Raw genomic sequence first — 26,923 nt, forward strand, 5'->3', positions numbered from 1 at the left:
AATCTCTCTATATTAAAATTGTCTCTTTTTTTTCCAACAGCAAATAGCCATCAAGAGGCAGTGAGCAGCAGAACACAACTAGAGACAACAAGAACCGCACCTGAGGCAACATCCAATAGAGTCATCCAGCATGTCAAAGACACCCATACGTCCACCATCATCCCAGTGTGGGTGTCAGCCACAAGTGAGCCTAATCGTGAAGTTCTTGTGTATGCACTTCTGGATACACAGAGTGACACAACCTTTCTCCTCGAAGACACTGCAAAAGCTCTACACGTGAAGAACGAACCATTTCAGCTAAAGCTCTCCACAAGGACTTCAAGAAACACAGTTGTGTCCTGTAGGAGACTGACTGGTCTACAAGTAAGAGGATTTTACTCAGACAAGATAATCCAGCTGCCAGTGACCTACACCAGATAATTCATACCTGCAAACAGAGATCATATTCCCTCACCAGAGACTGCAAAGGCATGGCCTCATCTCGAACACATCGCAGATGACATAGCTCCACATCAAAGCTGTGACGTCGGCTTACTAATTGGCTACAACTGTCCTCAAGCTCTCGTCCCAAGACAAGTGTTACATGGTGAAGAAAATCAGTCCTTTGCACTGAAAACCAACTTGGGCTGGAGTGTAGTGGGTTATGGCAACCTATGTCTCGATTATGGAGATGCTATTGGAGTGAGTCACCAGGTTATCATGAAGCAAGTGATATCAGGTATTCAGTCCACTTCAAACCTCACAAGCGAAGTGCATTATGTCTGTAGAACACAGATCAAGGAAGTAGCCTCACCTGCAGCTGTCATCAAGGTGCTGGAAGCTGACTTTGTGGAAAGAATTTCAGAGGAAGGCAACATCGCTCAAGAAGACCTCCGATTACTGTCAAGGATGGAAAAAGGCATCAGGCTCAAGGAGGATGGTCACTATGAGATGCCACTGCCGTTTAAGAAAGAAAGACCCAGCTTACAAGATATGTGCCATCCATCATCTCAGGTGCCTAGAAAGGAAGCTGAAAAGAAATGAACAGTATTACAAAGACTACAAGACCTTCATGGACGAGACCATAACCCGTGGAGATGCAGAAAAGGTCTCACAAGAAGACATCCGTAAAGCTCCAGCATGGTACATTCCCCACCATGGGGTGTATCATCCGCAAAAGCCTGGGAAAATTCTTGTCGTTTTTGACTGTTCCGCGAGGTATCAAGAGACAGCCTTGAATGATCATCTCCTGACAGGTCCAGAGTTGACGAACACCTTGTTGGGAGTCCTTTGTCGTTTTCGTAGAGGTCCAGTGGCGATCATGTGTGACATAGAACGCATGTTTCATCAGTTCCATGTAAAGGCAGAAGATCAGGATTACCTACGTTTCCTATGGTGGGAGAATGGAAATCTTGAAGCACAACCCTCCATCTATCGGATGAAAGTCCACTTGTTTGGTGCAGTTTCCTCTCCTGGCTGTGCCAACTTTGGACTCAAACACCTGGCCGCTGAAGGACGAGGACGCTTCAGTGAAGACACCATCCAATTCATCCAGAAGAATTTCTATGTGGATGATGGCTTGGCAAGTGTAGCATCTGAAAGGCAAGCAATCAAACTAGTGAAAGAAGCGAGAGAGCTATGTAGCACAGGCAAACTTCGGCTACATAAGTTCATCTCTAACAGCAAGGAAGTCCTAGCCACAATCCCTAAAGAGGAATGTGCTGAAGCTGCCAAGGACCTGGACATGGCACTGGGAGAACAACACATGGATAGAGCACTCGGTGTCCAGTGGTGTGTGGCTTCTGACGAATTCCAGTTCAGGGTAATTGTCAAAGAAAATCCATTCACCCGAAGAGGAGTCTTGTCCACGGTTGCCTCAGTGTATGACCCGCTCGGATTTGTGGCACCCTTCATCTTGGTAGGAAAGCAGATCTTGCAGCAGATGTGTCGTGACAAGCTCAGTTGGGATGACACCTTACCAGATGACCTTCTACCCCTGTGGGAATCTTGGCACCAAGACCTGAAAAACCTGGCTGGTGTGAAGATCTGGAGATGCTACGCTCCACCAAGTTTCAATGTCCAGCACTATGAGCTCCACCATTTCTCCGATGCCAGTGTGACGGGCTATGGAGTTTGCTCATATCTCAGAGCGGTCAGCACATCAGGTGAAGTCCACTGTACCTTAGTAATGGGAAAGTCAAGAGTCGCCCCTACTAAGGTGACGACCATACCAAGACTAGAGCTGTCAGCAGCAGTGGTAGCTGTCCGCATCAGTGACATGCTCAAGAAAGAGCTCGAAGTAGAATGCTGTCAAGAAATCTTCTGGACTGATTCAAAGGTTGTACTTGGATACATCAGTAATGAAGCCAGAAGATTCCACGTGTTCGTAGCAAACCGCGTGGAACGCATCAAGCGAAGCACAGAGTCTGCGCAATGGAGGCATGTAACTTCTGAGGAGAACCCAGCAGATCACGCCTCAAGAGGTCTCACAGCAGGACAACTTATAGCCTCCAAACCGGTTCACCTGGAGAGACCCATAGTTAGATAATATTTTGAACTAATATTTTATATGCAGTATGTATGTCTCTAAGTTGTTCTAAGAAATCACATGTGATTTGGTGGGAGTGTAACTGCCCCACATCGGCAGTTAGTTAAATTCTGAACCTCACGGTTTTTGGTTCCTACCTGAAATAGTAGCGTTCCTAAGGGGGGAACTAATTGCCGACTTAGTTTCCGGGGGGCACGGTTGTTGGCGCACACAGAAGCCATGACTAAGAAGAAACCAAGAAATACCTCTTAAGTAGTAAGCAGTGGACGAGGTATGTTGTTTATTTGCTTGGTTAGTGTGGTGTTGTGTTGCTGTATGGACGTACATGCATGTATTTTGTAAACTGCATTTTTATTTTGTTTGTTTTGTTTTTTGTTGCCTTGTTTTTGGCTCAGTTCTCACGGGTTGGTTGGAGCCGAAAATAAACCCCGTATTTAACCACGATCTCGGGCCTCGTGTACTACTTGGGAGCTACAGTTACAGTTAATACATCATGGTCATACAGCAATTAAACCACATCAACAGGGGAATGGAAGGCATTTAAAGACTGCATGGATGAACTACAACAATTGTTCATCCCAGTTTGGCAAAATAATAAATCAGGGAAGGTACTGCATCCATGGATAACAAGGGAAATCAGAGATAGTATCAAAACAAAAGCATACAAATTAGCCAGAAAAAGCAGCCTCGTAGGAGAAATTCAGAGGCCAAATGGCTTAATTAGGAAAGAGACTGGCAGGGAACATAAAAACTGACTGCAAATGTTCTTATAGATATTTGAAGAGAAAAAGATTAGTTAAAACAAATTTAGGACCCTTGCAGTCAAAAACAGGTTAATTGATCATGGGGAACAAGGACATGGCGGACCAATTGAATAACTACTTTGGTTCTGTCTTCATTAAGGAAGACTTAAATAATCTGCCGGAAATAGCAGAGGACCGGGTGTCAAATTAGATGGAGGAACTGAGTGAAATCCAGGTTATAAGGGAAGTGGTGTTAGGTAAATTGAATGAATTAAAGGCCAATAAATCCCCTGGGCCAGATAGGCTGCATCCCAGAGTACTTAAGGAAGTAGCCCCAGAAATAGTGGATGCAGCAGTGATATTTTTTCAAAACTCTTTAGATTCTGGAGTAATTCCTGAGGATTGGTGGGTAACTAATGTAACCCCACTTTTTAAAAAGGGAGGGAGAGAGAAAACAGGGAATTACAGACCAGTTAGTCTAACATCGGTAGTGGGGAAACTGCTAGTCAGTTATTAAAGATGGGATACCAGCACATTTGGAAAGTGGTGAAATCATTGGACAAAGTCAGCATGGATTTATGAAAGGTAAATCAGTGGATGTGTTATATCTGGACTTTGAGAAGGCTTTCGACAAGGTCCCACATATGAGATTAGTATGCAAACTTAAAGCGCACGGTATTGGGGGTTCAGTATTGATGTGGATAGAGAACTGGCTGACAGACAGGATGCAAAGAGTTGAAGTAAACGGGTTCTTTTCAGAATGGCAGGCAGTGACTAGTGGGGTACCGCAAGGCTCAGTGCTGGGACCCCAGCTATTTACAATATATATTAATGGACGAGGGAAGTGAATGCAACATCTCCAAGTTTGCGGATGACACGAAGCTGGGGCGCAGTGTTAGCTGTGAGGCGGCTGCTAGCTGACTTGGATAGTCTGGGTGAGTGGGCAAATGCATGGCAGATGCAGTATAATGTGGATAAAGGTGAGTTTATCCAGTTTGGTGGCAAAACATGGAAGTAGACTATTATCTGGATGGTGGCCGATTAAGAAAAAGGGAGATGCAACAATATCTGGGTGTCATGGTACACCAGTCATGGTACGCCAGTCATTGAAAGTAGGCATGCTGGTGCAGCAGGCAGTGAAGAAAGCGAATGGTATGTTAGCATTCATAGCAAAAGGAAGTTTCACCAGACTGATTCCTGGGATGTAAGGACTTTAATATGAAGAAAGACTGGATAGACTCGGCTTGTACTCGCTAGAATTTAGAAGATTGAGCGGGGATCATATAGAAACTTACAAAATTCTTGAGGGGTTGGACAGGTTAGATGCAGGAAGATTGTTCCCAATGTTTGGGAAGTCCAGAACAAGGGGTCATAGTTTAAGGATAAGGGGGAAATCTTTTAGGACCAAGATGAGAAAAACATTTTTCACACAGAGAGTGGTGAATCTCTGGAATTCTCTGCCACATAAGGTAGTTGAGGCCAGTTCATTGGTTATATTTAAGAGGGAGTTAGATGTGGCCCTTGTGCTAAAGGTATCAGGGGGTATGGAGAGAAGGCCTCTCACTCTCTGCGTATCTCGGGCAGGTCTGGGCTCTGCGTATAAAAAGAGATAGCACCAGTTAGATTATCACTGAGCCGCGACTCGAGTGAAACATCATCGTATCTGGTCGAGGGAAAGGAGGCAAAGGATTAGGCAAAGGCGGGGCAAAGCGGCACCGCAAAGTGCTTCGCGATAACATCCTGGGCAAAGATAGCTCTGCTATAGGATCTTTGCTGGGCATCACCAAGCCAGCTATCCGCCGCCTGGCTCGGCGTGGTGGGGTCAAGCGGAACTCGGGTCTAATCTACGAGGAGACCCGCGGGGTGTTGAAGGTTTTCCTGGAGAATGTGATCAGGGACGCGGTCACCTACACCGAGCACGCCAAGCGCAAGACGGTCACTGCCATGGATGTGGTGTACGCTCTGAAACGACAAGGTCGCACTCTCTACCAAAGATTATATAGGATACGCAGAGAGTGAGAGGCGGGGAGAGGAGGAGACAAAGAGACAGACAGCTTCCTCTCATATTCCAGCTCCACGTCCCAGATTCCTGAAAACATTTTTCAAACGGTTTGCCCACAAACCAACCGAAATTTAGCGCTCCGGCCAAACTTTCAGACAGACATTCCGTGGTAAAAGTCAGTCAGTGATATTACCGCTGTCAAATTAATTTGTCTCCTTCCGGTTCATCCCCGGAGCCCGTTCCCTCTGCCGATATCGCCCACCCCATAGCGTTCAGCAGCTTTTAACACGGACGATTTGGCAATATTACTGAGTTGATGCATGGGCTCTGAGGCGGGGATTTTGTCAGTGTTATTGTCTCACTGACAAGGAAACGGGTTTGAACTCAGCTTGAAACCAAACGTATGCCCAGTCCGAGTGAGGTTTAGCCCGGACATACCATTTAGTTGTATTCCATATACTGGATACCGGGGGGAGGGGTGGGGGTGCAGCGAGTGTCAGCGAGTTACAAGGAACCCCCGGCAATTTAAACGAGTCCCCATTGGCACTGAGCTTGTCTTGGGACAGGGATCGCTTGAGTCTGGATCAGCTCTTTCCTGAGAGATGTGGGTGGCTCTGAGAAGAGCCGTTGGGTTCAGGTGTTTACAATGTGCGCTTTATAATTCACTTTTTGGTCATTGCCCTCTTGGGTTTCGCCGATTTGGTCTTCGCCTGGCCTTTTACCGGCTTCTTGACCGCCTTCGCCTTTTTGACTACGGCCTTTTTTTGTTTTTTCGGCGCCGCGTTCTTGGGCGATGATTTCTTCGCCGCCATTTGTTTAAGCGCTGGTTTCTTGGCCACAACTTTCTTGGTGAGAGATTTCTTCATCGATGATCTTTTGGTGGTAGATTTTTTTGCCAGTAATTTCTTGGTCGGGGTTTTCCTGGACGTTGATTTCTTGTTCTTGGATGTTTTGGCTGCTGGAACCGCTTTCTTTGCCGACTTCACGGCGCCTTCTCCCTGACCGGTCTTGAAAGAACCCGAGGCGCCCACGCCCTTGATCTGAACCAGGGAACCGTTTGCTAATTTCCTCTTGATGCCCGTCTTGATCAGGTGGCGGCACTTCTCCACATCCACACCCTTGGCGGCCAGTCCCTTCTTTATCGCATAGAAAGACATCCCTCGGCGATCGTGGCAATCCGCCACAATGTTGTCGATCTGGTCGCCCAGCTTCGGACCGGCTGCCTTCTTCCGGGCGGGCGCCTTCTTCTTCTTTTTGGGAGCCTTGGTTTGGGCGGCGGGGACGGTTTGAGGAGCCGCTTCAGCTGCTGCGGTCTCGGTCATGTCGGTGACTCTGCACAAACTCTCTCTGACACTCAGGATTGAGTGAGAAATGAAGCGAGAGGCGGCGGCACAGCGCAACTTAAAGGCAGCGAGCGGACGGGGCGGAGACATCCTGCTCTCAGATCACGGCCCCTGCCTCGCTGTGTTTCTCTGTCCTCAAAAACTCTCCGATTCCAATTAAAATCAGATAGCTCGGAGACCTAAATTGGCCTCGGTACATCTCTGAGACCGGAATGTTTATTGTCCAGTAGATTTGATAGGAATTAAAGGCAGCGCTTTCCATTTCGCCCGGTTTCACTGCTGCACTGAGGGCGTTCTCTGCCCCGATCGCTGACATGCTCGCTGCTTATCGTCAGAAATATCGAAACCAACGTAAACTTTCCGGTTAATTCCAAGTTCAGGACTGAGCTGGGAAGTGGGGCGATCGCGTGCCACTGATAGCTTTACATTTTTCACCAGAGGGGCTGGGAAATCCGGCAAAGTGTTCGGACCCACAAACACATTGACATCAGCCTGAGCCGCCCGCCCCTTCAACACACTCTCTGACACAATGTTCACATCTACACATTCACAGCTCAGACAGGTGGCCCGTTGCACAGTTCCCAGGGTGGAATTACCTCGACGATCGACCCGTGCTGTGGATTCTCGGGGGTTACGTGCAGTTTTCCAGCTCAGTAACTGTTAAACTCGTTGACTCCGCCGCTCCTCAGAGTCTCTGATCCCTGGAATCGGATTCGTCTCTTTCATACATGAGCGATCCTGTATTTTTAAACAGTCCAACACCCGACACAGACTCCAGTTGTGGTATCAACTCACTGTATGTCTGAAATGTAATTTATTTACTTGTTTTTTTTTTATTAAACTGAAATAATTATCAGTTGATGTTTCAATGTTAATCATGGTCACTGGCTCCCCACTGATACTTCAGTCACTTGCTCTGCCTGATTTACCAATAGGAGGCCCAGTGTCGCCTCCTCTCTGTCAGGCCCTTCCACATATTACTTGAGAAATCGTTCCTGGACGCATTTAACAAATTCCACCCCGTCCACATAGCCTTGAATCTATGGCAGACCCAGTCAGTGTAACGGAAGTTGAAATCACCTACCTGTTATACATACAGCCTTCTGCAAACCCACCGCCTAACATCAGGTTACCTGTTAAGTTCACCAATTATCTCTGCGTCTGCATGCGAGAATCATGCACCAGGACCCCAAGATCTGTGTAAACCTCAGGCCTTTGTCATCTCTTGTTTTTTGGAGTTGATTTATTATTGTCACATGTAGCAATGTACAGTGACAAAGTTTATTTTGCATGTAATGCAGGGAAAATCGTTCACTCATTCAATACATTATTGCAAACATAAAATATAAAATAAAACAAAGTGCAAGGGGGCACAACAAGGTGGATTGGAAGATTGAAAACATATGAAAGGTGTCAACAGTCTGATAACAGCGGGCAAATAGCTGTTTGTGAATCTGGTGGTAGTGATTTGAAACTGTCATAGTTTCCACCTGACAGCAGAGGAGAGGAAATAGAATGACCAGGTTGTGAGTGGTCCTTGGATTATGTTGGGTGCTTTCCTGAGGTAGCTTGAAGTGTAGTTGAAGTTGATGGAGCAGGCTGGTTTGTGTTGGACTGGGCTGTTTCCACAACTCTCTGCATTTGTTTGCAAACCGGACAGACCAGCAAGCTATGATGCTGCTGGATAAATGATTTCTATAGTGGTGCATAAGCAGACATAGATAGTCACTGGAGAGCCGCTAAAATGCTATGTTATACTGAAGAAGTAGAGGCGCTGGTGTGGCACCTTAGCCCTAGTAACAATGTGGTTGTATTAGGACAAATAGTTGGTGATATGTTTGGAGAATCTGCTTAGTTTCCCCACCAAATATGATCATTTTATATTCAGATGGATAAAGTCGTAAAGCCAATAAATGGAGCCTTTGTCCCACCACATTCATGCTGATCTTTTTGCCCATGTATATTAATCTCATTTGCTAGCATTGGGACTTCATCTTCTATGCCATACCGATTTATCCATCTGTCTAAATATCTCTTAAACACGGTGACTGTATCCGATTCCACCTCCTTCTCTGGCATATGATTCAGACATCAATCAATCCCTGTGCAAAAAAATCCCTTCAGATTTCCTTTAAAATCCACGTGCCTTACCTCATACCTGACCGCTCATGTTTTTGAAATACCGACCATGGGAAAACAATATTAACTATTTACCTATTGAACTATTTACCCTTCCATGTGTTTCATAACCTCATATACATACAGCCATGTTATTCCTCAGTCTCCTTCGCTGCAAGGACAACAAGACCAGCCTCTCCAAGCTCCCCCCATGACTAAAGTCCTCCAGTCCAGGCAACATCCTGCTGAATTTCCTTTGTACTCTCTCCAGCAAAACCACATCCCTCCTGTAGTCTGGTGACATTTACTGTTCAGCCAAAATGAAACACTGTGCACTTGTTCAAGTTAAATTCCATCTGCCATTCCTTGGGCCTCTGTCCCAGCTGATTTAAATCCTGTGGCAATCTTAGATAACCTTATTCACAGTCGACTGTACCACTAATTTATTATTCATCAACTAAGGCAATCGCATACTCATGCAAATCATGGACGTAGATGATAATCAACAGTGGACCCAGCACTGATCCCTGCAGCACCCCACTGGTCATAGGCCAAACTCTAAAACAGCTCGACACAACCACGTCTATAGCCAGTTTTCTATCGATTGAATAGCTCACCCTGGATCCCTTATGGTCTAACTTCTGGACCTGTGTACCATACATGACCATGTCAAAGGCCTTGCTAAAGTCCATGTGGCAACATCTACTGCCCTTTCCTCGCCAATTTCCATGGTACCTTTGTCGAAAAACCCAGGTCAAATTCTTGAGGCATGATTTCTCATGCACAGAACCATTATGACTGTTCCTCCTCAGTCCTTGCCTTTCCAAGTGCAAGTGGATCCACTAGTAACTTTCCCACCATGAACATTAGGCTCACTGTTCTGTAATTCCCTGCATTTCCCGAACTGTTTTTCTTAAGTAAAGGCACCACATTAGTCTTCCGGTACATCAGCCTTGCCTAACAGTGATACAAATATCTCTGCAGAGCCTCTGCATTTTTTTCCCTGGTTTCACACAATGTCCAAAGATAGCCTTGATCAGATCCCAGGGATTTATTCTTCTTTATGCAGTATAAGACCACCAGTACCTCTTTCCAGATTGAACGTAGAACAGTACGGGTCCTTCAGCCCACAATGTTTGTGCCAAACATGATGCCTAATTAAACTGATTTCATCTGCCTGTACATGATCCACACTTCTCTATTCCCTGCACATCCATGTGCCTATCTAAAATCCTCTTATACACCACTATTGTATTTGCCACCACCAACCCAGGCAATGGGAACAAGACCCCCACTATTCTTAGTAAAAAACTTGTCCCACATAGTCCTTTATGCTTTCTCCCTCATTCTCAGGTGACTTTGTCTGTAGGGATATTTCTCACTATCTACACTAACTCTACCCCCATAATCAGTCAGTTTTATTTAATCTCACGTTTACTGTTTACACAATTCTGACTGGCTGCATCTCTCACCTCTCTCTTTGTTCTTTATCTCTTTCATGAACTTTCGTTGTTCTTTTTCCATTGCTTCTGCCTCAGAAACGATATTATATTTTGTTCACTTTTCTATCGCAGTTAGTTTCTAATTCATTTCTCCAGTTGCAGATTTTACAGCGAAACGTCTCTGTGATTTGCTTGTGCGCAGTGACTGCCCACGGCTGCGTCTCTGATGGACAGCTCTCTCTGCCCCTCCCCCCGGGCTGCGGCCGCCCCTGTCACGTGATGCAAGACAACTTCACTGAAGAATCCAAGTCCAAGGTGTAGCTATGGGCACCCGCATGGGCCCCAGCTATGCCTGTCTCTTTGTAGGGTACGTTGAACAATCCCTGTTCAAGGCATACACTGGTCCTATCCCCGAACTCTATCTCTGTTACATTGATGACTGCATCGGTGCTACCTCCTGTATTCATGCAGAACTCATGGACCAACTTCACCACCAATTTTTATCCTGCACTAAAATGTACTTGGACCATCTCCGACACCTCCCTCCCCTTTCTTGATCTCACAGTCTCCATCACAAGAAATAGACTGACTGACATCTATTACAAACCCACTGACTCTCACAACCATCTCGACTACACTTCTTCCCATCTTGCTTCTTGTAAAGACTCCATCGCTTACTCCCAATTCCTGTCTATGCCCGTCCATGCATCTGTGCCCAAGATGAGATGTTCCATCCTAGAACATCCGAGATGTCCTCATTCTTCAGGGAATGGGGGTTCCCCTCTCCCATCATAAACGAGGTCCTCACTCGTGTCTCCTCGCTACCCCTTGTTCTGACCTTCCTCCCCCTCTCCAAGTCACAACCGAGACAGAGACCCCTGGTCCATACCTTCCACTCCATCAACCGTCGCATACAACACATAATCCTCTGAAATTTCCACCACCTCCAACGGGATCCCAGCACTAGCCACATTTTCCCATCTCCATCCCTTTCCGACTCATGCAGAGACCATTCCCTCTGCAACTCCATGGTTAACTCATCCCTTCCCACCCAAAACACCACCTCCCCAGGTACCTTCGCATGCAACCGCAGAAGATTCAACATCTATCGCTATACCTCCTCTGTCGACCCTGTCCAGGGACCCTGACAGTCCTTTCAGGTTAGGCAGAGGTTCATTTGCACCAACTGCATCCTCATCTACTGTACCCGTATTTCAAGATGTGGACTTACAGGCGAGACCAAACACAGACTGGGCGATTGTTTCGCGGAACACCTTCGCTCAGCTCACATGAACCAACCTGATCTCCCGATTGCTGGACACTTTAATTCTCCTTCCCATTCCTTAAAATCTTTTAATCAATTTGCCAGACGGGAGTGGCGAGATCTACAAAGAGCACACACGTTGCTCAGTGCTTCTCGGGCTCCACTCAAAGAACAAAGGAAAGTTAGTGTAATTATACATTTTCTTATCAATAAAACACACCTTCTAAATCTGAGTGAAAGATCCGTTATCTAAGGGAAACAAGGGAGTTTGCAATGTCAGCCTTATTCTCAAATCTTGGCACAGCTTCAGTACAGCTGCCCATTCCGGAAGGACAACTAACTCCATTTTGTTTTCAAATGACCATCTTGGTTCCAGAATGGGCATCCGTCTGTGAACTAAAACAAGCTTGTAAGACTTGGATGAAAGCCATTACCTTGTCCTTAGATGGGACAGGCAGTTCAGACAGATATCTAATATGGTGCTGTGCCCAGACAATACATCTCTATGTTAATACATTGTTTCAATGATTAGTATAAACCAAGCTTCCAAGATATTCCCAGACTTTATTTTAAATTTGACTGCTTTCTGTTTTTCAGCAAATCTCCATTTTTAATTTACGAACCAAACCTGACCAAATTAAACTCTTTCACAGTGAGGTCAGGATAAACTTGCTTTATTTATTACGTAATGCGTTAAAACTTTCTTTAAAAAAACACTTTAAAATGCCGAAGAAAGAACAGCAGATGCTGGAAAATCGAAGGTAGACAAAAATGCTGGAGAAAGTCAGCGGGTGAGGCAGCATCTATGGAGCGAAGGAAATAGGCAACCTTTCGGGTCGAAACCCTTCTTCAGACTGATTTGAGGGTGGGGCGGGAAGAAGAAAGGAAGAGGTGGAGCCAGTGGGCTGAGGGAGAGCTGAGAAGGGGAGGAGAAAGTAGGGACTACCTGAAATTAGAGAAGTCAATGTTCATACCGCTGGGGTGCAAACTGCCCAAGTGAAATATGAGGTACTGTTCCTCCAATTTACAGTGGTCCTCACTCTGGCCATGGAGGAGGCCCAGGACAGAAAGGTCGGATTACGGAATGGGAGGGGGAGTTGAAGTGCTGAGCCACCAGGAGATCAGGTTGGATATTGCGAACCGAGTGGAGGTGTTCGGCGTGTGTGCGTGAGAGTGAGAGTGTGAGTGAGTGTGTGTGAGAGAGAGTGCGTATGTGGGAGAGAGTGTGAGAGGGATTGTGAGAGAGAGGGGGGAGTGTTGTGTGTGTGAGAGAGCGGGAGTGAGTGTGAGAGAGCAAGATAGAGGGTGTGTATGTGTGTGAGAGCGAGTGTGGGTGAGAGAGGGAGTGTGTGTGAGAGAGGGTGTGTGTGTGAGAGAGCGAGAGAGGGTGCGCACGAGAGCAAAGGAGAGGTTGTGTGAGAGACAGCAAGAGAGCGGTGCTTGTGTGAGAGGAATTGTGTGTGAGACAGGGAGTGGGTGTGTGATAGAACAAGAGAGGGAGTGTGTGTGCATGTGAGAGAGAGGGACAGTGTGGATAACATAGAAACATAGGAAATAGGTGCAGGAGGAAGGCATTTGGACCTTTGAGCCAGCACCGCCATTCATTGTGATCATGGCTGATCGTCTCCAATCAATAACCCGTGCCTGCCTTCTCCCCATATCCCTTGATTCCACTAGCCCCTAGAGCTCTGTCTAACTCTTAAATAGGAGGGGCACGAGAGGGTGGAGTGGAGATAATTTGTGTCGGAGTGGGTGGAGGAGGGGAGAGAGGAATGTATATATGCAGCTTTAAGGGACATTGGTCAGATAGCATTTGGAGTATTGCATACAGTTCTGGTCACTCCATTACAGGACTGATGTGGAGGCTTTGGGGAAGGCGCAGAGATGGTTAACCAGGATGGTTTAAAAACAAGCAACTGCAGATGCTGGTTTACAAAAATGACACAATGTGCTACAGTAACTCTGCGGGACAGGCAGCATCTCTGGAGAGATCAAATGGGTGACTGAAGAAACACCCAGACACATTACCCATTCCTTCCACCATTTTGTGTTTACGCAAGGCCTTTACCTGGAGGAGCGGGCAAAGGCCATGCCACAGATCGGGCAGGTGAAGGGGCACTGGCCGCTGTGGTCTCGCCGGTGCTCCAGCAGGTGGTCAAGGCGGGTGAAGCCCTTACCACAGGACGGGCAGGCGAAGGGACGCTCACCGCTGTGGGTACGCCGGTGCTGCCACAGGCTGGACATGCGGGTGAAACCCTTGAACACTCAGCGCACACAAAGGGTCTCTCTCTGGTGTGTATCCACTGGTGCTCCCGCAGCCCCCGTGCTCTCGTCACAGTGGGAGCAGCTGCTCGGTGGCGTGGGCCCGCCGGTGCTGCCGCAACGCCCGCGGGCTGTCAAACCGCTCACTGCAGTACGGGCAGTCGTAGGGCTGGCCACTGGTGTGCACGCGCTGGTGCGACAGAGCGTGGGACGCCCTGGCAAAGCGCTCTCCACACACCGGGCTGGGGTAGGGGCGGTCGCCAGCGTGCACCCGCTGGTGGTACAGCAGATTGGAGGGGCGGGTGAAGCCCTTGCCGCACTGCACGCACGTGTAGGGGCGCTCGCTGGCGTGGTTGCGCTGGTGCTCCAGCAGTTGACAGGACCGGGTGAAGCCCTTGCCGCACTGGGCGCAGGTGAAGGGGCGCTCGCCGGTGTGGGTGCGCTGGTGCTCCAGCAGGTTGCTGGACCGGGTGAAGCCCTTGCCGCACTGGGCGCAGGTGAAGGGGCGCTCGCCGGTGTGGGTGCGCTGGTGCTCCAGCAGGTGACTGGACCGGGTGAAGCCCTTGCCGCACTGGGCGCAGGTGTAGGGGCGCTCCCCGGTGTGGGTGCGCTGGTGCACCAGCAGGTCATTGGACTGGGTGAAGCCCTTGCCGCAGTGGGCGCAGGTGTAGGGGCGCTCGCCGGTGTGGGTGCGCTGGTGCCTCAGCAGGTTGCCGGAGCGGGTGAAGCTCTTGCCGCACTGGGCGCAGGTGAAGGGGCGCTCGCCGGTGTGGATGCGCTGGTGCACCAGCAGGGTGCTGGAGCGGTGAAGCCCTTGCCGCACTGGGCGCAGGTGTAGGGGCGCTCGCCGGTGTGGGTGCGCTGATGCACCAGCAGGTGCTTGGACCTTGTGAAGCCCTCGCCGCAGTCGCTGCAGGTGTAGGGGCGGTCGCCGCTGTGGGTATGCTGGTGCTTCAGCAGCTTGCTGGAGCGGGTGAAGCCCTTGCCGCAGTCGCTGCAGGTGTAGGGCCGCTCCCCGGTGTGCACGCGCCTGTGCCTCTTCAGGTCCGTGGAAGACTTGAAGTCTTTGCCGCAGACAGAGCAGGTGAAGGGCCGTACACTGCTGTGCACCCGCAGGTGCTCCCGCAGCCCCGACATCCGGGCAAAGCTCTTGCCGCAGGTGAAGCAGCAATAGGGCTTCTCGCCCGTGTGCAGCCACCAGTGGGCCTTCAGGTCATTTGTCGTCTTGAAGCTCATGCCACAATCGGGGCAGGTGAAGGGCCTCTCGCACGGAGTGCACGCGGTTGTGCTGCAGCAGTTTGTCGTAGCGAGTGAAGCTCATGCCGCACTCCGAGCAGTCGAAGGGGCGTTCTCCCGTGTGCACCCGCCGGTGGGCCTCCAGCCGGCTCGGCTTCTGGTAGGCCTTGCCACACACGTCGCACTCATAACGCTTCTCCTTGTTGTGTCCCGTCATGTGGTCCTCCATCGATGCTCAGCCCCTCGAAGCTCAACCCGCACACCGAGCAGATGGGGGGGGGGGGCTCACCGGCACCCTGGCCGCCCTCAATGGCCGCTCACGTCCCCGTCTCTCCGTCCACAGCAACGGCTCCTAAACCCTGCAGGAGGGGAACACAGAGGGTCAACAAGCTGGCAAACAGGACATTACTAGCACATATTGGGTGCGTTTATGGCTGAGGAAACCATTATATAATTCTGCGCGGCACAGTGGCGCAGCGGTAGTTGCTGCCTCACCGCCAGAGACCTGGGCTCGATCCTGACTGCGGGTGCTGTCTGTGCGGAGTTCTCCCTTTGACCTGCGTGGGTTTTTACTCCGGGTGCTCCGGATTCCTCCAAAATTTCAAAGACGTTCAGGGTTGTAGATTAATCGGCCTCTGCAAAATTGGTAAATTGTCCCTAATGTGTGTAGGATAGTGCTAGTGTACGGGGTGATCGCTGGTCGGCGCTGACTCCGTGGCCGAAAGACCTGTTTCCGCGCTGCATCTCTGAACTAAACTAAACCAAAGGGTCTCAACCCAAAATGTCACCCATTCATTCTCTCCACAGATGCTGCCTGACCCACTGAATTACTCAGGTACTTTGTGTCTATCTTCTCCACAGATGCTGCCTGACCCGTTGAGTTAATCCAGCACACTCTCTCTCTCTCTCTCCCCCTCTCTCTCTCTCTCTCTGTCTCTCTCTGTCTCTCTCTCTCTCTCTCTCTGTCTCTCACTCTCTCTCCCTCCCTCTATCTCTCTCTCTCTGTCTCTCTCTCTCTCCCATCTCTGTCTCTCTCTCTCTCTCGCTACCTGTCTCTCTCACTATCTCTCTCTGCCTCTCATTCTGTCCCTCTCTCTGTCCCTCATCGTCTGTCTCTCACTTTCGAAACATAGAAAATAGGTGCAGGAGGAGACCATTCGGCCCTTCGAGCCAGCACTACCATTCATTGTGATCGTGGCCGATCATCCCCCATCAATAACCCGTGCCTGCCGTCTCCCCATATCCCTTGACTCCACTAGCCCCTAGAGCTCTATCTAACTCTCTCTTAAATCCATCCAGTGTTTTGGCCTCCACTGCCCTCTGTGGTTCCTATACTGAAATACTCTTGTTATGAAAGCCAACATTCCATTAGCTTTCTTCACTGCCTGCTGTACCTGCATGGCAACTTTCAGTGACCGGTGTACATGGACAGCCAGGTCTCGCTGTACTTCCCCCTTACCTAACCTAACCCCATTGAGATAATAATCTGCCCCCTTGTTTTTGCCACCAAAGTGGATAACTTCACATTTATCTATATTATAATGCATCTGCCACACATCTGCCTTCTCACTCAACCTGTCCAGGTCACCCTGCAACCTCCTAACATCCTCTTCACAGTTCACACTGCCACCCAGCTTTGTGTCATCCGCAAACTTGCTAGTGTTGCTCCTAATTCCATCTTCAAAATCATTAATATATATGGTGAACAGTTGCGGCCCCAACACCGATCCTTGCGGCACTCCACTCACCACTTCCTGCCATTCTGAAAAGGACCCGTCACTCCTACTCTTTGCTTCCTGTCTGCCAACCAATTTTCTATCCATGTCAATACCCTACCCCCAATACCACGTACTCATAGTCATTAATAGCTATCTGCACATTCAACTCATCCACCTTATTACGACTGCTCCTTGCATTGAGACACAAAGCCTTCAGGCTTGCTTTTACAACACTCTTACCCCTTATCTAATTATGTTGAAAAGTGGCCCTTTTTGATATTTGCTCTGGATTTCTCTGCGTGACACTTTTACTTTTCACCTTGCTACCTATTGCTTCTACCCTCATTTTACACCCCTCTGTCTCTTCGCTCACACATTTAAGAAACCCTTTCCCTTTAACTCTATCCTCGACTATCCCATTTGACAGCCCACCCCCCTTATTCAGTTTAAAAACACCCGTGTAGCAGTGGCAAATCTGCCTGCCAGAATGCTGGTCCCCCACCTGTTAAGATGCAATCCGTCCCTTTTGTACAGTTTCCCCTTACTCCAAAACAGATCCCAGTGATCTAAGAATCTAAATCCCTGCCCCGTGCACCAGTTCCTAAGCCACACATTCAGGTCCCGTATCTCCCTGTTCCTGTTCTCTAGAACTGGAAGCAAACCGGAGATAACAACCGTGGAGGTCCTGCTTTTCAACATTTTTCCGAGCTCTCTAAAGTCACACAGCAGAATATTCATCCCCTTCTTTCCGGCATCGTTTGTACCGGCATGCACTACAACTTCCGGCTGTTCACCTTCGCCCTTGAGGATTTTTGCACTCTGTGAGTTCCCTGTGTCAGTTGGTACTGAGACTAACTACCCCTATTCAGTTAAACCCTATCCAGTTAAACCCTGATCAGCCTCAGATCAATACTGATCCCCAATCACCAGTTAGAGTGAACCAAATTATCAAACCATGTAAAGAAACGTATTTGGAACATTGGGATAAAGAAACCAAAAGCCAAAGCCGATTAGAATGTTACTGTTCCCTAAAAAGAGACTATAAATTGGCAGACTATCTCTCAACTGTTAGAGACATAAAGCAGAAACAGATCATCACCAAATACAGGTTAAGTGACCACTATTTGGCAGTTGAAAAAGGAAGACAGAAGAGATTCTGGCAACCAAGAGAAAATAGAATATGCGGCCACTGTTTGACAGATGAGGTTGAAACGGTAGAGCACTTCCTCCTAAAATGCAAAAAATTTACAAAACAAGGAAAACATACCTTGACAAACTCAGTCTGGCAACCCTTGAATTTAAATGATTAGATGATACATCAAAACTAAGAATTATCCTTGGTGAAGGAAATATGGCACATCTTGGTGCACAATTACATAACAGCATGCGATAATGAGGGACGGGGAATGACTAACCAGCAGCAATGATGGTGGAACAGCAATGGCAGGAATTTATCGGCATAATCTGGAAGACGCAGGATAATTTCATTCCCAAAAGGAAGAAAGATTCTAAGGAGAGTAGGAGGCCACTGTGGCTGACAAGAGAAGTTAGGGATAGATTAAAACTAAAAGAAAAGATGTATTACACAGCAAAGTGTAGCCGGAAGCCAGAGGATTGGGAAACTTTCATAGGACAACAGAAGGAAACAAAACGGGCAATACGGGCCGAAAAGATGAAGTACGAAGGGAAGCTGGCCAGGAATATAAAGAAGGACAGTAAAAGCTTCTCTAGATATGTTAAGGGAAAAAGAGTAGCAAAGTCAAATGAGGGTCACTTGAAGGCAGACACGGGTGAAATTATTATGGGGAATAAGGAAATGGCAGAAGAGTTGAACAGGTACTTCGGATCTGTCTTCACTAAGGAAGACACAAACAATCTCCCAGAAGTACTGGAGGACAGAGGATGTAAGGGGTTAGAGGAACTGAAAGAAATTTTCATTAGGCGAGAAATAATACTGGCTAGGCTAATGGGACTGAAGGATGATAAATCCCCTGGGCCTGATGGACTGCATCGCAGGATCCTCAGGAAGGTGGCTCTAGAAATAGTGGATCATTGGTGATCATTTTCCAATGTTCAGTAGATTCAGGATCAGTTCTGTGGATTGGAGGACCTTTCTATTGCGTTAATCTCCTCTCTAACCAGCAACGCTATCCCACCTCTTTTCCTTTTGTCTATCCCTCCTGAATATTGAATATCCCTGGATGGTCAGCTCCCAGCCTTGGTCACCCTCGAACTATGTCTCCGTGATCCCAAGGGTAGAGCTGCGAAACACTAAGGGGATGAAAACACTAGTGGGAGTTGTGTACCGGCCACCTAGCAATAGTAGTGGAGTTGGGGGTGGCATCAAACAGGAAATTAGAAATGCGTGCAACAAAGGTAAAACAGTTATAATGGGTGACTTCAATCTACATATAGATTGGGTGAATCAAATTGGCAAGGGTGCTGAGGAAGAGGATTTCTTGGAACGTATGCGGGATAGTTTTCTAAACCAACATGTAGAGGAACCAACGAGAGAGCAGGCTATTCTAGACAGGGTATTGGGTTAGTTGGCAGTCTTGTTGTGCGTGGCCCCTTGGGCAAGATTGACCATAATATAGTTCAGTTCTTCATTAGGATGGAGAGTGACATTGTTAATTCAGAAACAAGGGTCCTGAACTTAAAGAAAGGTAACTATGAGACGTGAATTGGCCAAGATAGACTGGCAATTGATTCTTAAAGGGTTGACGGTGGATATGCAATGGAAGGCATTTAAAGACTGCATGGATGAACTACAACAATTGTTCATCCCAGTTTGGCAAAATAATAAATCGGGGAAGATAGTGCATCTGTGGATAAGGGAAATCAGGGATACAGGTGCACAACCTTTTATCCGAAGATCCAAATAACGAAAACCTCCGAATAGCGACATTTTTTCGGTCCTTGAAGAAAGGTCCTTGAAAACGTTCACCGAGGGCGGCCCGCAGAGGTGACAGCGGAACCTCCGGTCGGTCCTCGAAGAAAGGGGAACTAAATCCCCATTCATAAAAGAGAAGGTGAGGGTATATTGCGCGGGAGGGTTAATAATTGACAATATGCTGCTACCTGCCAGCTGAGTTTAAAACTTCCCACGGTAGACTCACGATACACAGTGTATCGTGAGTCTTGCGTGGGAATCTTTTAACTCAGCGTGCAGGCAGCAGTAGATTGTCGCTCCCTTCAGTTTCACCCCACCTACACCCCTCTGCTTCCCGGCCATGTGTGTGACCCCTTCCCTCCCCTCTCCAGCTCCCCGCTCATTGCACCGGCGCGGGGGCTTTGTACTGTCTTCACGTCGCGATGCTAGCAGCACAGTGCCAGTCACCAGAGACGTCAGGACCAACGGAACACCGACCCCCAGGCCCACTGCAAGCACGGAGATCCCAGATCAGCAACTCCAGCCCAGCCCCGTTCCAACTCCAGTGGAACACGCTCCCCGTATGGGCAGAAGCTGATGGTGTGCAAGGGGTACGTCTTGTTCTTGGGGTGGCGCAGCTCGGGCTGTGGGCGAACTGCCACTTGTCGCCATAGCGGCCCATCGGGGAGCGGATTCCTCTGGAGTTGGAGGGGGAGGGGGGTATTGTGCTGTTTGATCGCCCCCTACTATTCCAGGGACAGGGAGACAGGACGTTCACCGAGGGCGGCCCGCAGAGGTGACAGCGGAACCTCCGGTCGGTCCTCGAAGAAAGGGGAACTAAATCCCCATCCATAAAAGAGAAGGTGAGAGTATATTGCGCGGGAGGGTTAATAATTGACAATATGCTGCTACCTGCCAGCTGAGTTAAAACGTTCCCACGGTAGACACGATACACAGTGTATCGTGAGTCTTGCGTGGGAACTTTCTAACTCAGCGGGCAGGGAGCAGCAGATTGTCGCTCCCTTCAGTTTCACCCCACCTACACCCCTCTGCTCCCCGGCCATGTGTGTGACCCCATCCCTCCCCTCTCCAGCTCCCCGCTCATCGCACCGGCGCGGGGGCTTTGTACAGTCTTCACGTCGGCGATGGCAGCCAGCAGGCTAGTGCAGTCACCGGAGACGTCAGGACCAATTGGATGTCGACCACCAGGCCCACCGCAAGCACGGAGAACCCAGAGACCCACAGCCTGCAGCAGCCCAGCCCAGCCCCGCTCCAACTACAGAGGAACCTGGGTTGCGGATGACGGGGCGCAGCTCGGGGCGTCGTAGGGGCCCATCGGGGAGCGGGTTCTTGTAGGGCCTGACGTCTCCAGCCACCTGCTATCCTCCGGGAACTGTACCGCCCTTGCAGGAGAGTGTGGTTGTTTGCAGTTGCAGAGGGAGGGGGCAAGGGCGGTACAGTTCCCAGTCTCAGCTCCAGTCCAGGGGGGCGGAGACGTCAGGACCAACGGGACAGCGACCCCCAGGCCCACTGCAAGCACGGAGATCCCAGAGACCCACAGCCAGCAGCAACTCCAGCCCAGCCCCGCTCCAACTCCAGAGGAACACGTAGGGGCAGAAGCTGATGGTGTGCAAGGTGTTCTTGGGGTGGCGCAACTCGGGCTGTGGGCAAACTGCCACTTGTCGCCGTAGCGGCCCATCGGGGAGCGGATTCATCTGGAGTTGGAGGGGGAGGGGGGTATTGTGCTGTTTGATCGCCCCCTGCTATCCCAGGGACAGGGAGACACAGCGGCGTTTTAGACTGGTGGGCAATCACTTCCAAAGTTCTGCCCACACAGTCAGTACACCTCTCCTACACTGCATTTCATACAAACATTTATTCTGCATGAAAAACCGACATTGAAGACTCAAACTCGCGACCGAATAACTGCCGGGATCAAGGCGCAAACTCGCGACCTTGCGGATATGAGCCGAGCACTCTACCACTGAGCCAGCCATTAAAATCTACGCTAAAAAAATTCCATTCCGAAGACCGACAAATTCTGAATTACGAAAAGTGTCTGGCCCCAAGGCTGTCGGATAAAAGGTTGTGCACCTGTAGTATCAAAACAAAAGATGAAGCATACAAATTAGCCAGAAAAAGCAGCCTACCAGAGGACTGGGAAACATTCAGAGTCCAGCAGAGGAGGACAAAGGGCTTAATTAGGAAAGGGAAAATAGATTATGAAAGAAAACTGGCAGGGAACATAAAAACTGACTGCAAAAGTTTTTATAGATATGTGAAGAGAAAAAGATTAGTTAAAACAAATGTAGGTCCCTTGCAGTCAGAAACAGGTGAATTGATCATGGGGAACAAGGACATGACAGACCAATTGAATAACTGCTTTGGTTCTGTCTTCACTAAGGAAGACATAAATAATCTGCCGGAAATAGCAGAGGACCGGGGGTCAAATGAGATGGAGGAACTGAGTGAAATCCAGGTTAGCCGGGAAGTGGCGTTGGGTAAATTGAATGGATTAAAGGTCGATAAATCCCCAGGGCCAGATAGGCTGCATCCCAGAGTACTTAAGGAAGTAGCCCCAGACATAGTGGATGCATTCGTGATAATTTTTCAAAACTCTTTAGATTCGGGAGTAGTTCCTGAGGGTTGGAGGGTAGTTAATGTAACCCCACTTTTTAAAAATGGAGGGAGAGAGAAAACGGGGAATTACTGACCAGTTAGTCTAACATCGGTAGTGGGGAAACTGCTAGAATCAGTTATTAAAGATGGGATAGCAGCACATTTGGAAAGTGGTGAAATCATTGGACAAATTTACAATATTTATTATTGATTTAGCTGTAAGGAGGATGCTAGGAGGTTGCAAGGTGACTTGGATAGGCTGGGTGAGTGGGGAAATGCATGGCAGATGCAGTATAATGTGGATAAATGTGAGGTTATTCACTTTGGTGTCAAAATCAGGAATGTAGACTATTATCTGAATGGTGGCCGTTTAGGAAAATGGGAGTTGCAACGAGACCTGGGTGGCATGGTACACCAGTCATTAAAATTAGGCATGCAGGTGCAGCAGGCAGTGAAGAAAGCGAATGGTATGTTAGCATTCATAGCAGTTATTGAGGCCCTTGTGGCTAAAGGGATCAGGGGGTATGGAGAGAAGGCAGGTATACGATAACCATATAACCAATTACAGCACGGAAACAGGCCATCTCGACCCTTCTAGTCCGTGCCGAACACCTAATCTCCCCTAGTCCCATATACCTGCGCTCAGACCATAACCCTCCATTCCCTTCCCATCCATATAACTATCCAATTTATTTTTAAATGATAAAAACGAACCTGCCTCCACCACCTTCACTGGAAGCTCATTCCACACAGCTACCACTATTTAAGTAAAGAAGTTCCCCCTCATGTTACCCCTAAACGTCAGTCCCTTAATTCTCAAGTCATGTCCCCTTGTTTGAATCTTCCCTACTCTCAGTGGGAAAAGCTTTTCCACGTCAACTCTGTCTATCCCTCTCATCATTTTAAAAACCTCTATCAAGTCCCCCTTAACCTTCTGCGCTCCAAAGAATAAAGCCCCAACTTGTTCAACTGAGTTGGATGATCAGCCATGATCATATTGAATGGCGGTGGAAGCTCGAAGGGCTATGTTTCTTTTCTGGGCTCCCCTCTTGTGTTTTAAGGGCTTTAAACTGGAGGGTATCTGGGGAGTATTTAAGGTGATCCCTAAAATTTAGTGCTCTTTTCTGGATATTTATTATCAGTGGGTACCTGCTAATTCCGCCCAACATGCGTTTGTTGGTGTTTTCCTTTGGATACGGAGGATGTTCTGACAAAATTCCGCATGCATTGTTGCATGTTTCTCCCTTTCAGTATAGCTATGGTGACTGAGCGGACCCCATAATTCACTACCATAAAGTGCAATTGGCTGGATTACACCATCAAATATTTATAGCCAGATTTTAATTGGAATTTGGATGTTGTACTATCTTCTTTTTATTGCATACAGAGCTCTTTAAGCTTCCTCTTTTAGTGCATTCACTGCCATATTGAAGCTCCCTGATGCTGCAACCAAGGTAAGTATAGGCCATAGTGTGTTCGATAATGATACCATTGAGAGTAAATTGGTATTTATCTTCCTGACATCTGGGTCTCTCTCACTCTCTCTCTGTTTCTCTCTCTATCTCTCTCTCACACACACACTCTGTATCTCTCTCTGAATCTCTCTCTCTCTCTCTCTGTCCCTCTGTCTCTCTCTGCCTCTTTCTGTCTCTCGCTCGATCACACTTGGTATCTTTGTCTCTCTCTGTCTCTCTCTCTGTTACTCTGTTACATTACTTTGTCTCTCTTGCTGTCTCTCTCTGTGCCTGTCTCTCTCCCTCTCTCTCTGTGTCTGTCTCTCCCTCTCTGTCTCTCTCTGTCTCTCTGTTTCTGTATCTCTCTCGCTGTCTCTCTCTCCCTCTGTGTCTGTCTCTCTCCCTCTCCGTATCTGTATCTCTCTCGCTGTCTCTCCCTGTCTCTCTTTCTCTGTCATAGAAACATAGAAAATAGGTGCAAAAGTAGGCCCTTCGAGCCCGATTCAATATGATCATGGCTGATCATCCAACTCAGTATCCTATACCTGCCTTCTCTCCATACCCCCTGACACATTTAGCCACAAGGGCCATATCTAACTCCCTCTTAAATATAGCCAATGAACTGGCCTCAACTACCTTCTGTGGCAAAGAATTCCAGAGATTCACCAGTGTGAAAAATGTTTTTCTCATCTCGGTCCTAAAAGATTTCCCCCTTATCCTTAAACTGTGACCCCTTGTTCTGGACTTCCCCGACATCGGGAACAATCTTCCTGCATCTAGCCTGTCCAACCCCTTAAGAATTTTGTAAGTTTCTATAAGATCCCCCCTCAATCTTCTAAATTCTAGCGAGTACAAGCCAAGTCTATCCAGTCTTTCTTGATATGAAAGTTCTGACATCCCAGTAATCAGTCTGGTGAACCTTCTCTGTACTCCCTCTGTGGCAAGAATGTCTTTCCTCAGATTAAGAGACCAAACTGTACACAATATTCCAGGTGTGGTCTCATCAAGACGCTGCACAACTGCAGAACCTCCCTGCTCCTATACTCAAATCCTTTTGCTATGAATGCTAACATACCATTCGCTTTCTTCACTGCCTGCTGCACCTGCATGCCTACTTTCATTGACTGGTGTACCATGACACCCAGGTCTCGTTGCATCTCCCATTTTCCTAATCGACCACCATTCAGAAAACTTTCCTGTTCTTGCCACCAAAGTGAATAACCCCACATTTATCCACATTATACTGCATCTGCCATGCATTTGCCCACTCACCCAGCCTATCCATGTCACCGTGTGTTTTAAGTTTGTATACTAACCTCTTATGTGGGACCTTGTTGAAAGCCTTCTGAAAGTCCAGATATAAGTCCATTACTGGTTCTCCCTTATCCACTATATTAGTTACATCCTCGAAAAATTCTATAAGATTCGTCAGACATGATTTACCTTTCATAAATCCATGCTGACTTTGTCCAATGATTTCACCACTTTCCAAATGTGCTGCTATCGCATCTTTAATAACTGACTCTAGCAGTTTCCCCACTACCGATGTTACCCAAACGGGTCTGTAATTCCCTGTTTTCTCTCTCCCTCCCTCTTTAAAAAGTGGGATTACATTAGCTACCCTCAAATCCTCAGGAACGACTCCAGAATCTAAAGAGTTTTGAAAAATGATCACTAATGCATCCACTATTTCTGGGGCTACTTCCTTAAGTACTCTGGGATGCAGCCTATCTGGCCCTGGGGATCTATCGGCCTTTAATCCGTTCTTTACCTAACACCACTTCCCGGCTAACTTGGATTTTACTCAGTTCATCCATCTCATTTGACCCACGGTCCCCTGTTATTTTTGGCAGATTATTTATGTCTTCCTTAGTGAAGACAGAACCAAAGTAGTTATTCAATTTGTCAGCCATGTCCTGTATCTCTCTGTATCTCTCTCTCTCCCTTTCACTTACTCTCTCTCTTCCTCTGTCTCTCTGTCTCTCCCCCCCCTTTCTCTGTCTCTGTACCTCTCCAACCCACTCCCTCTCACTCCGTCTCTTTCTATGTATCTCTATGTCTCTCTCTCTCTCTCTCTCTGTCTTTCTCTTTCTCTGTCTCTCTCTTTCTTAGTCTCTGTCTCCCTGTATCACTCTCCCTGTCTCCCTCCCTCCCTCCCTCTCTGTCTCTCTCCCTGTCTATTTCTCACTGTCTCTCTCACTGTCTCTCTCTCTCTCTCTCTCTCTCTCTGTCTCTCTCCCTCTGTCTGTCTGTCTTTGTCTTTGTCTTTCTCTCTCCGTCTCTCGGTCTCTTTATCCCTGTTTCTCTCTCTGTCTCTCTCTCTTTGTCTCAGTACCTGTCTCACACTGTACCTGTCCTTCTCTTTTTCTCTCCCACTCTCCACTCCCGCTCCCCTCATCCCCGACACTACCCCCACCAAATGGGGGGGGGGAGAACGACTCACCGGCACCCTGGCCGCCCTCAATGGCCACTCACGTCCCCGTCTCTCCGTCCACAGCAACGTCTGCTAAACCCTGCAGGAGGGAACCACACAGAGGGTCAACAAGCTAGCAAACAGGACATTACTAATTTGTCAACATTACTGGTATTTGAAGGGGGGAGAGGGGAAGGTGGAGTGGAGTGGGTGTCAGTGGGGGACGGGGCATGAAAGGGGGGGAGAGGTGTGTGAGTGGGGGGTCAGTGCTGGGGTAAGGGGAAGGGGGGTAAGGGGGGGGGGGAGGGGGAGAGTGGGGCTCAGTTGTGGAGTGACGGGGAGAGTGGGGGTCCGGTGGTTTGCGGGGGAGTAGGGAAGGATAGGGGTTGAAGGGGTCATTAGGGGTGAGGGAGGGGTCAGTGAGGGGGGTCAGTGAGGTGTGGGGTCAGTGAGGGGGGGGGTCAGTGAGGGGACGGTCAGTGAGGGGGGTCAGTGAGGTGGTCAGTGAGGGGGGTCAGTGAGGGGGGGGTCAGTGAGGTGGGTCAGTGAGGGGGTGTCAGAGAGGGCGGAGTCAGTGAGGGGGGGGTCAGTGAGGGGGGGTCAGTGAGGGGGGGTCAGTGAGGGGGGGGTCAGTGAGGTGGGTCAGTGAGGGGGTGTCAGAGAGGGCGGGGTCAGAGAGGGGGGGAGTCAGTGAGGGGGGAGTCAGTGAGGGGGGGGGAGTCAGTGAGGGGGGGGGGGAGTCAGTGAGGGGTGAGGTCAGTGATTGGGGGTCAGTGGGTGGGGTCAGTGAGGAATTTTGCTTGTCAGGTGGCTGCTGCCCAATTGTTTGCCTTGCCTTTTTATAACGTTTGTGATCACAAAATGAATTTTGCTTGCAGGGCTCGAAATTAACGGTTGCCCGGGTGCCACT

General features: G+C 48.6%; 3 protein-coding genes across 3 annotated transcripts; 1 reads left to right on the top strand and 2 right to left on the bottom strand.

The window, feature by feature from the left end:
- Positions 1-4,920: 4,920 nt before the first annotated feature.
- LOC129694972 (histone H4-like) lies at positions 4,921-5,549 on the top strand (the record flags this gene model as incomplete). The annotated part of the gene is made up of 1 exon (XM_055631711.1): positions 4,921-5,549. A coding segment is annotated over one exon (369 nt), but the record flags the coding sequence as incomplete, so codon positions are not given.
- Positions 5,550-5,801: 252 nt separating this feature from the next.
- On the bottom strand, positions 5,802-6,641 carry LOC129694975 (histone H1-like). The gene has a single exon (XM_055631713.1). It carries the CDS (start codon positions 6,592-6,594, stop codon positions 5,935-5,937), a length of 660 nt encoding a protein of 219 aa, XP_055487688.1. The 5' UTR covers positions 6,595-6,641; the 3' UTR covers positions 5,802-5,934.
- Positions 6,642-14,904: 8,263 nt separating this feature from the next.
- Positions 14,905-26,112, bottom strand: LOC129694976 (zinc finger protein 829-like). Its single transcript, XM_055631714.1, has 2 exons — positions 26,044-26,112; positions 14,905-15,296 (listed from the first exon to the last, which is right to left on the bottom strand). Exon 2 carries the CDS (start codon positions 15,164-15,166, stop codon positions 14,915-14,917), a length of 252 nt encoding a protein of 83 aa, XP_055487689.1. The 5' UTR covers positions 15,167-15,296; positions 26,044-26,112; the 3' UTR covers positions 14,905-14,914.
- Between the last annotated feature and the right edge of the window lie 811 nt (positions 26,113-26,923).

Source organism: Leucoraja erinacea, unplaced genomic scaffold (assembly GCF_028641065.1).
Source record: "Leucoraja erinacea ecotype New England unplaced genomic scaffold, Leri_hhj_1 Leri_880S, whole genome shotgun sequence".
NCBI classification, from domain to species: domain Eukaryota; kingdom Metazoa; phylum Chordata; class Chondrichthyes; order Rajiformes; family Rajidae; genus Leucoraja; species Leucoraja erinaceus.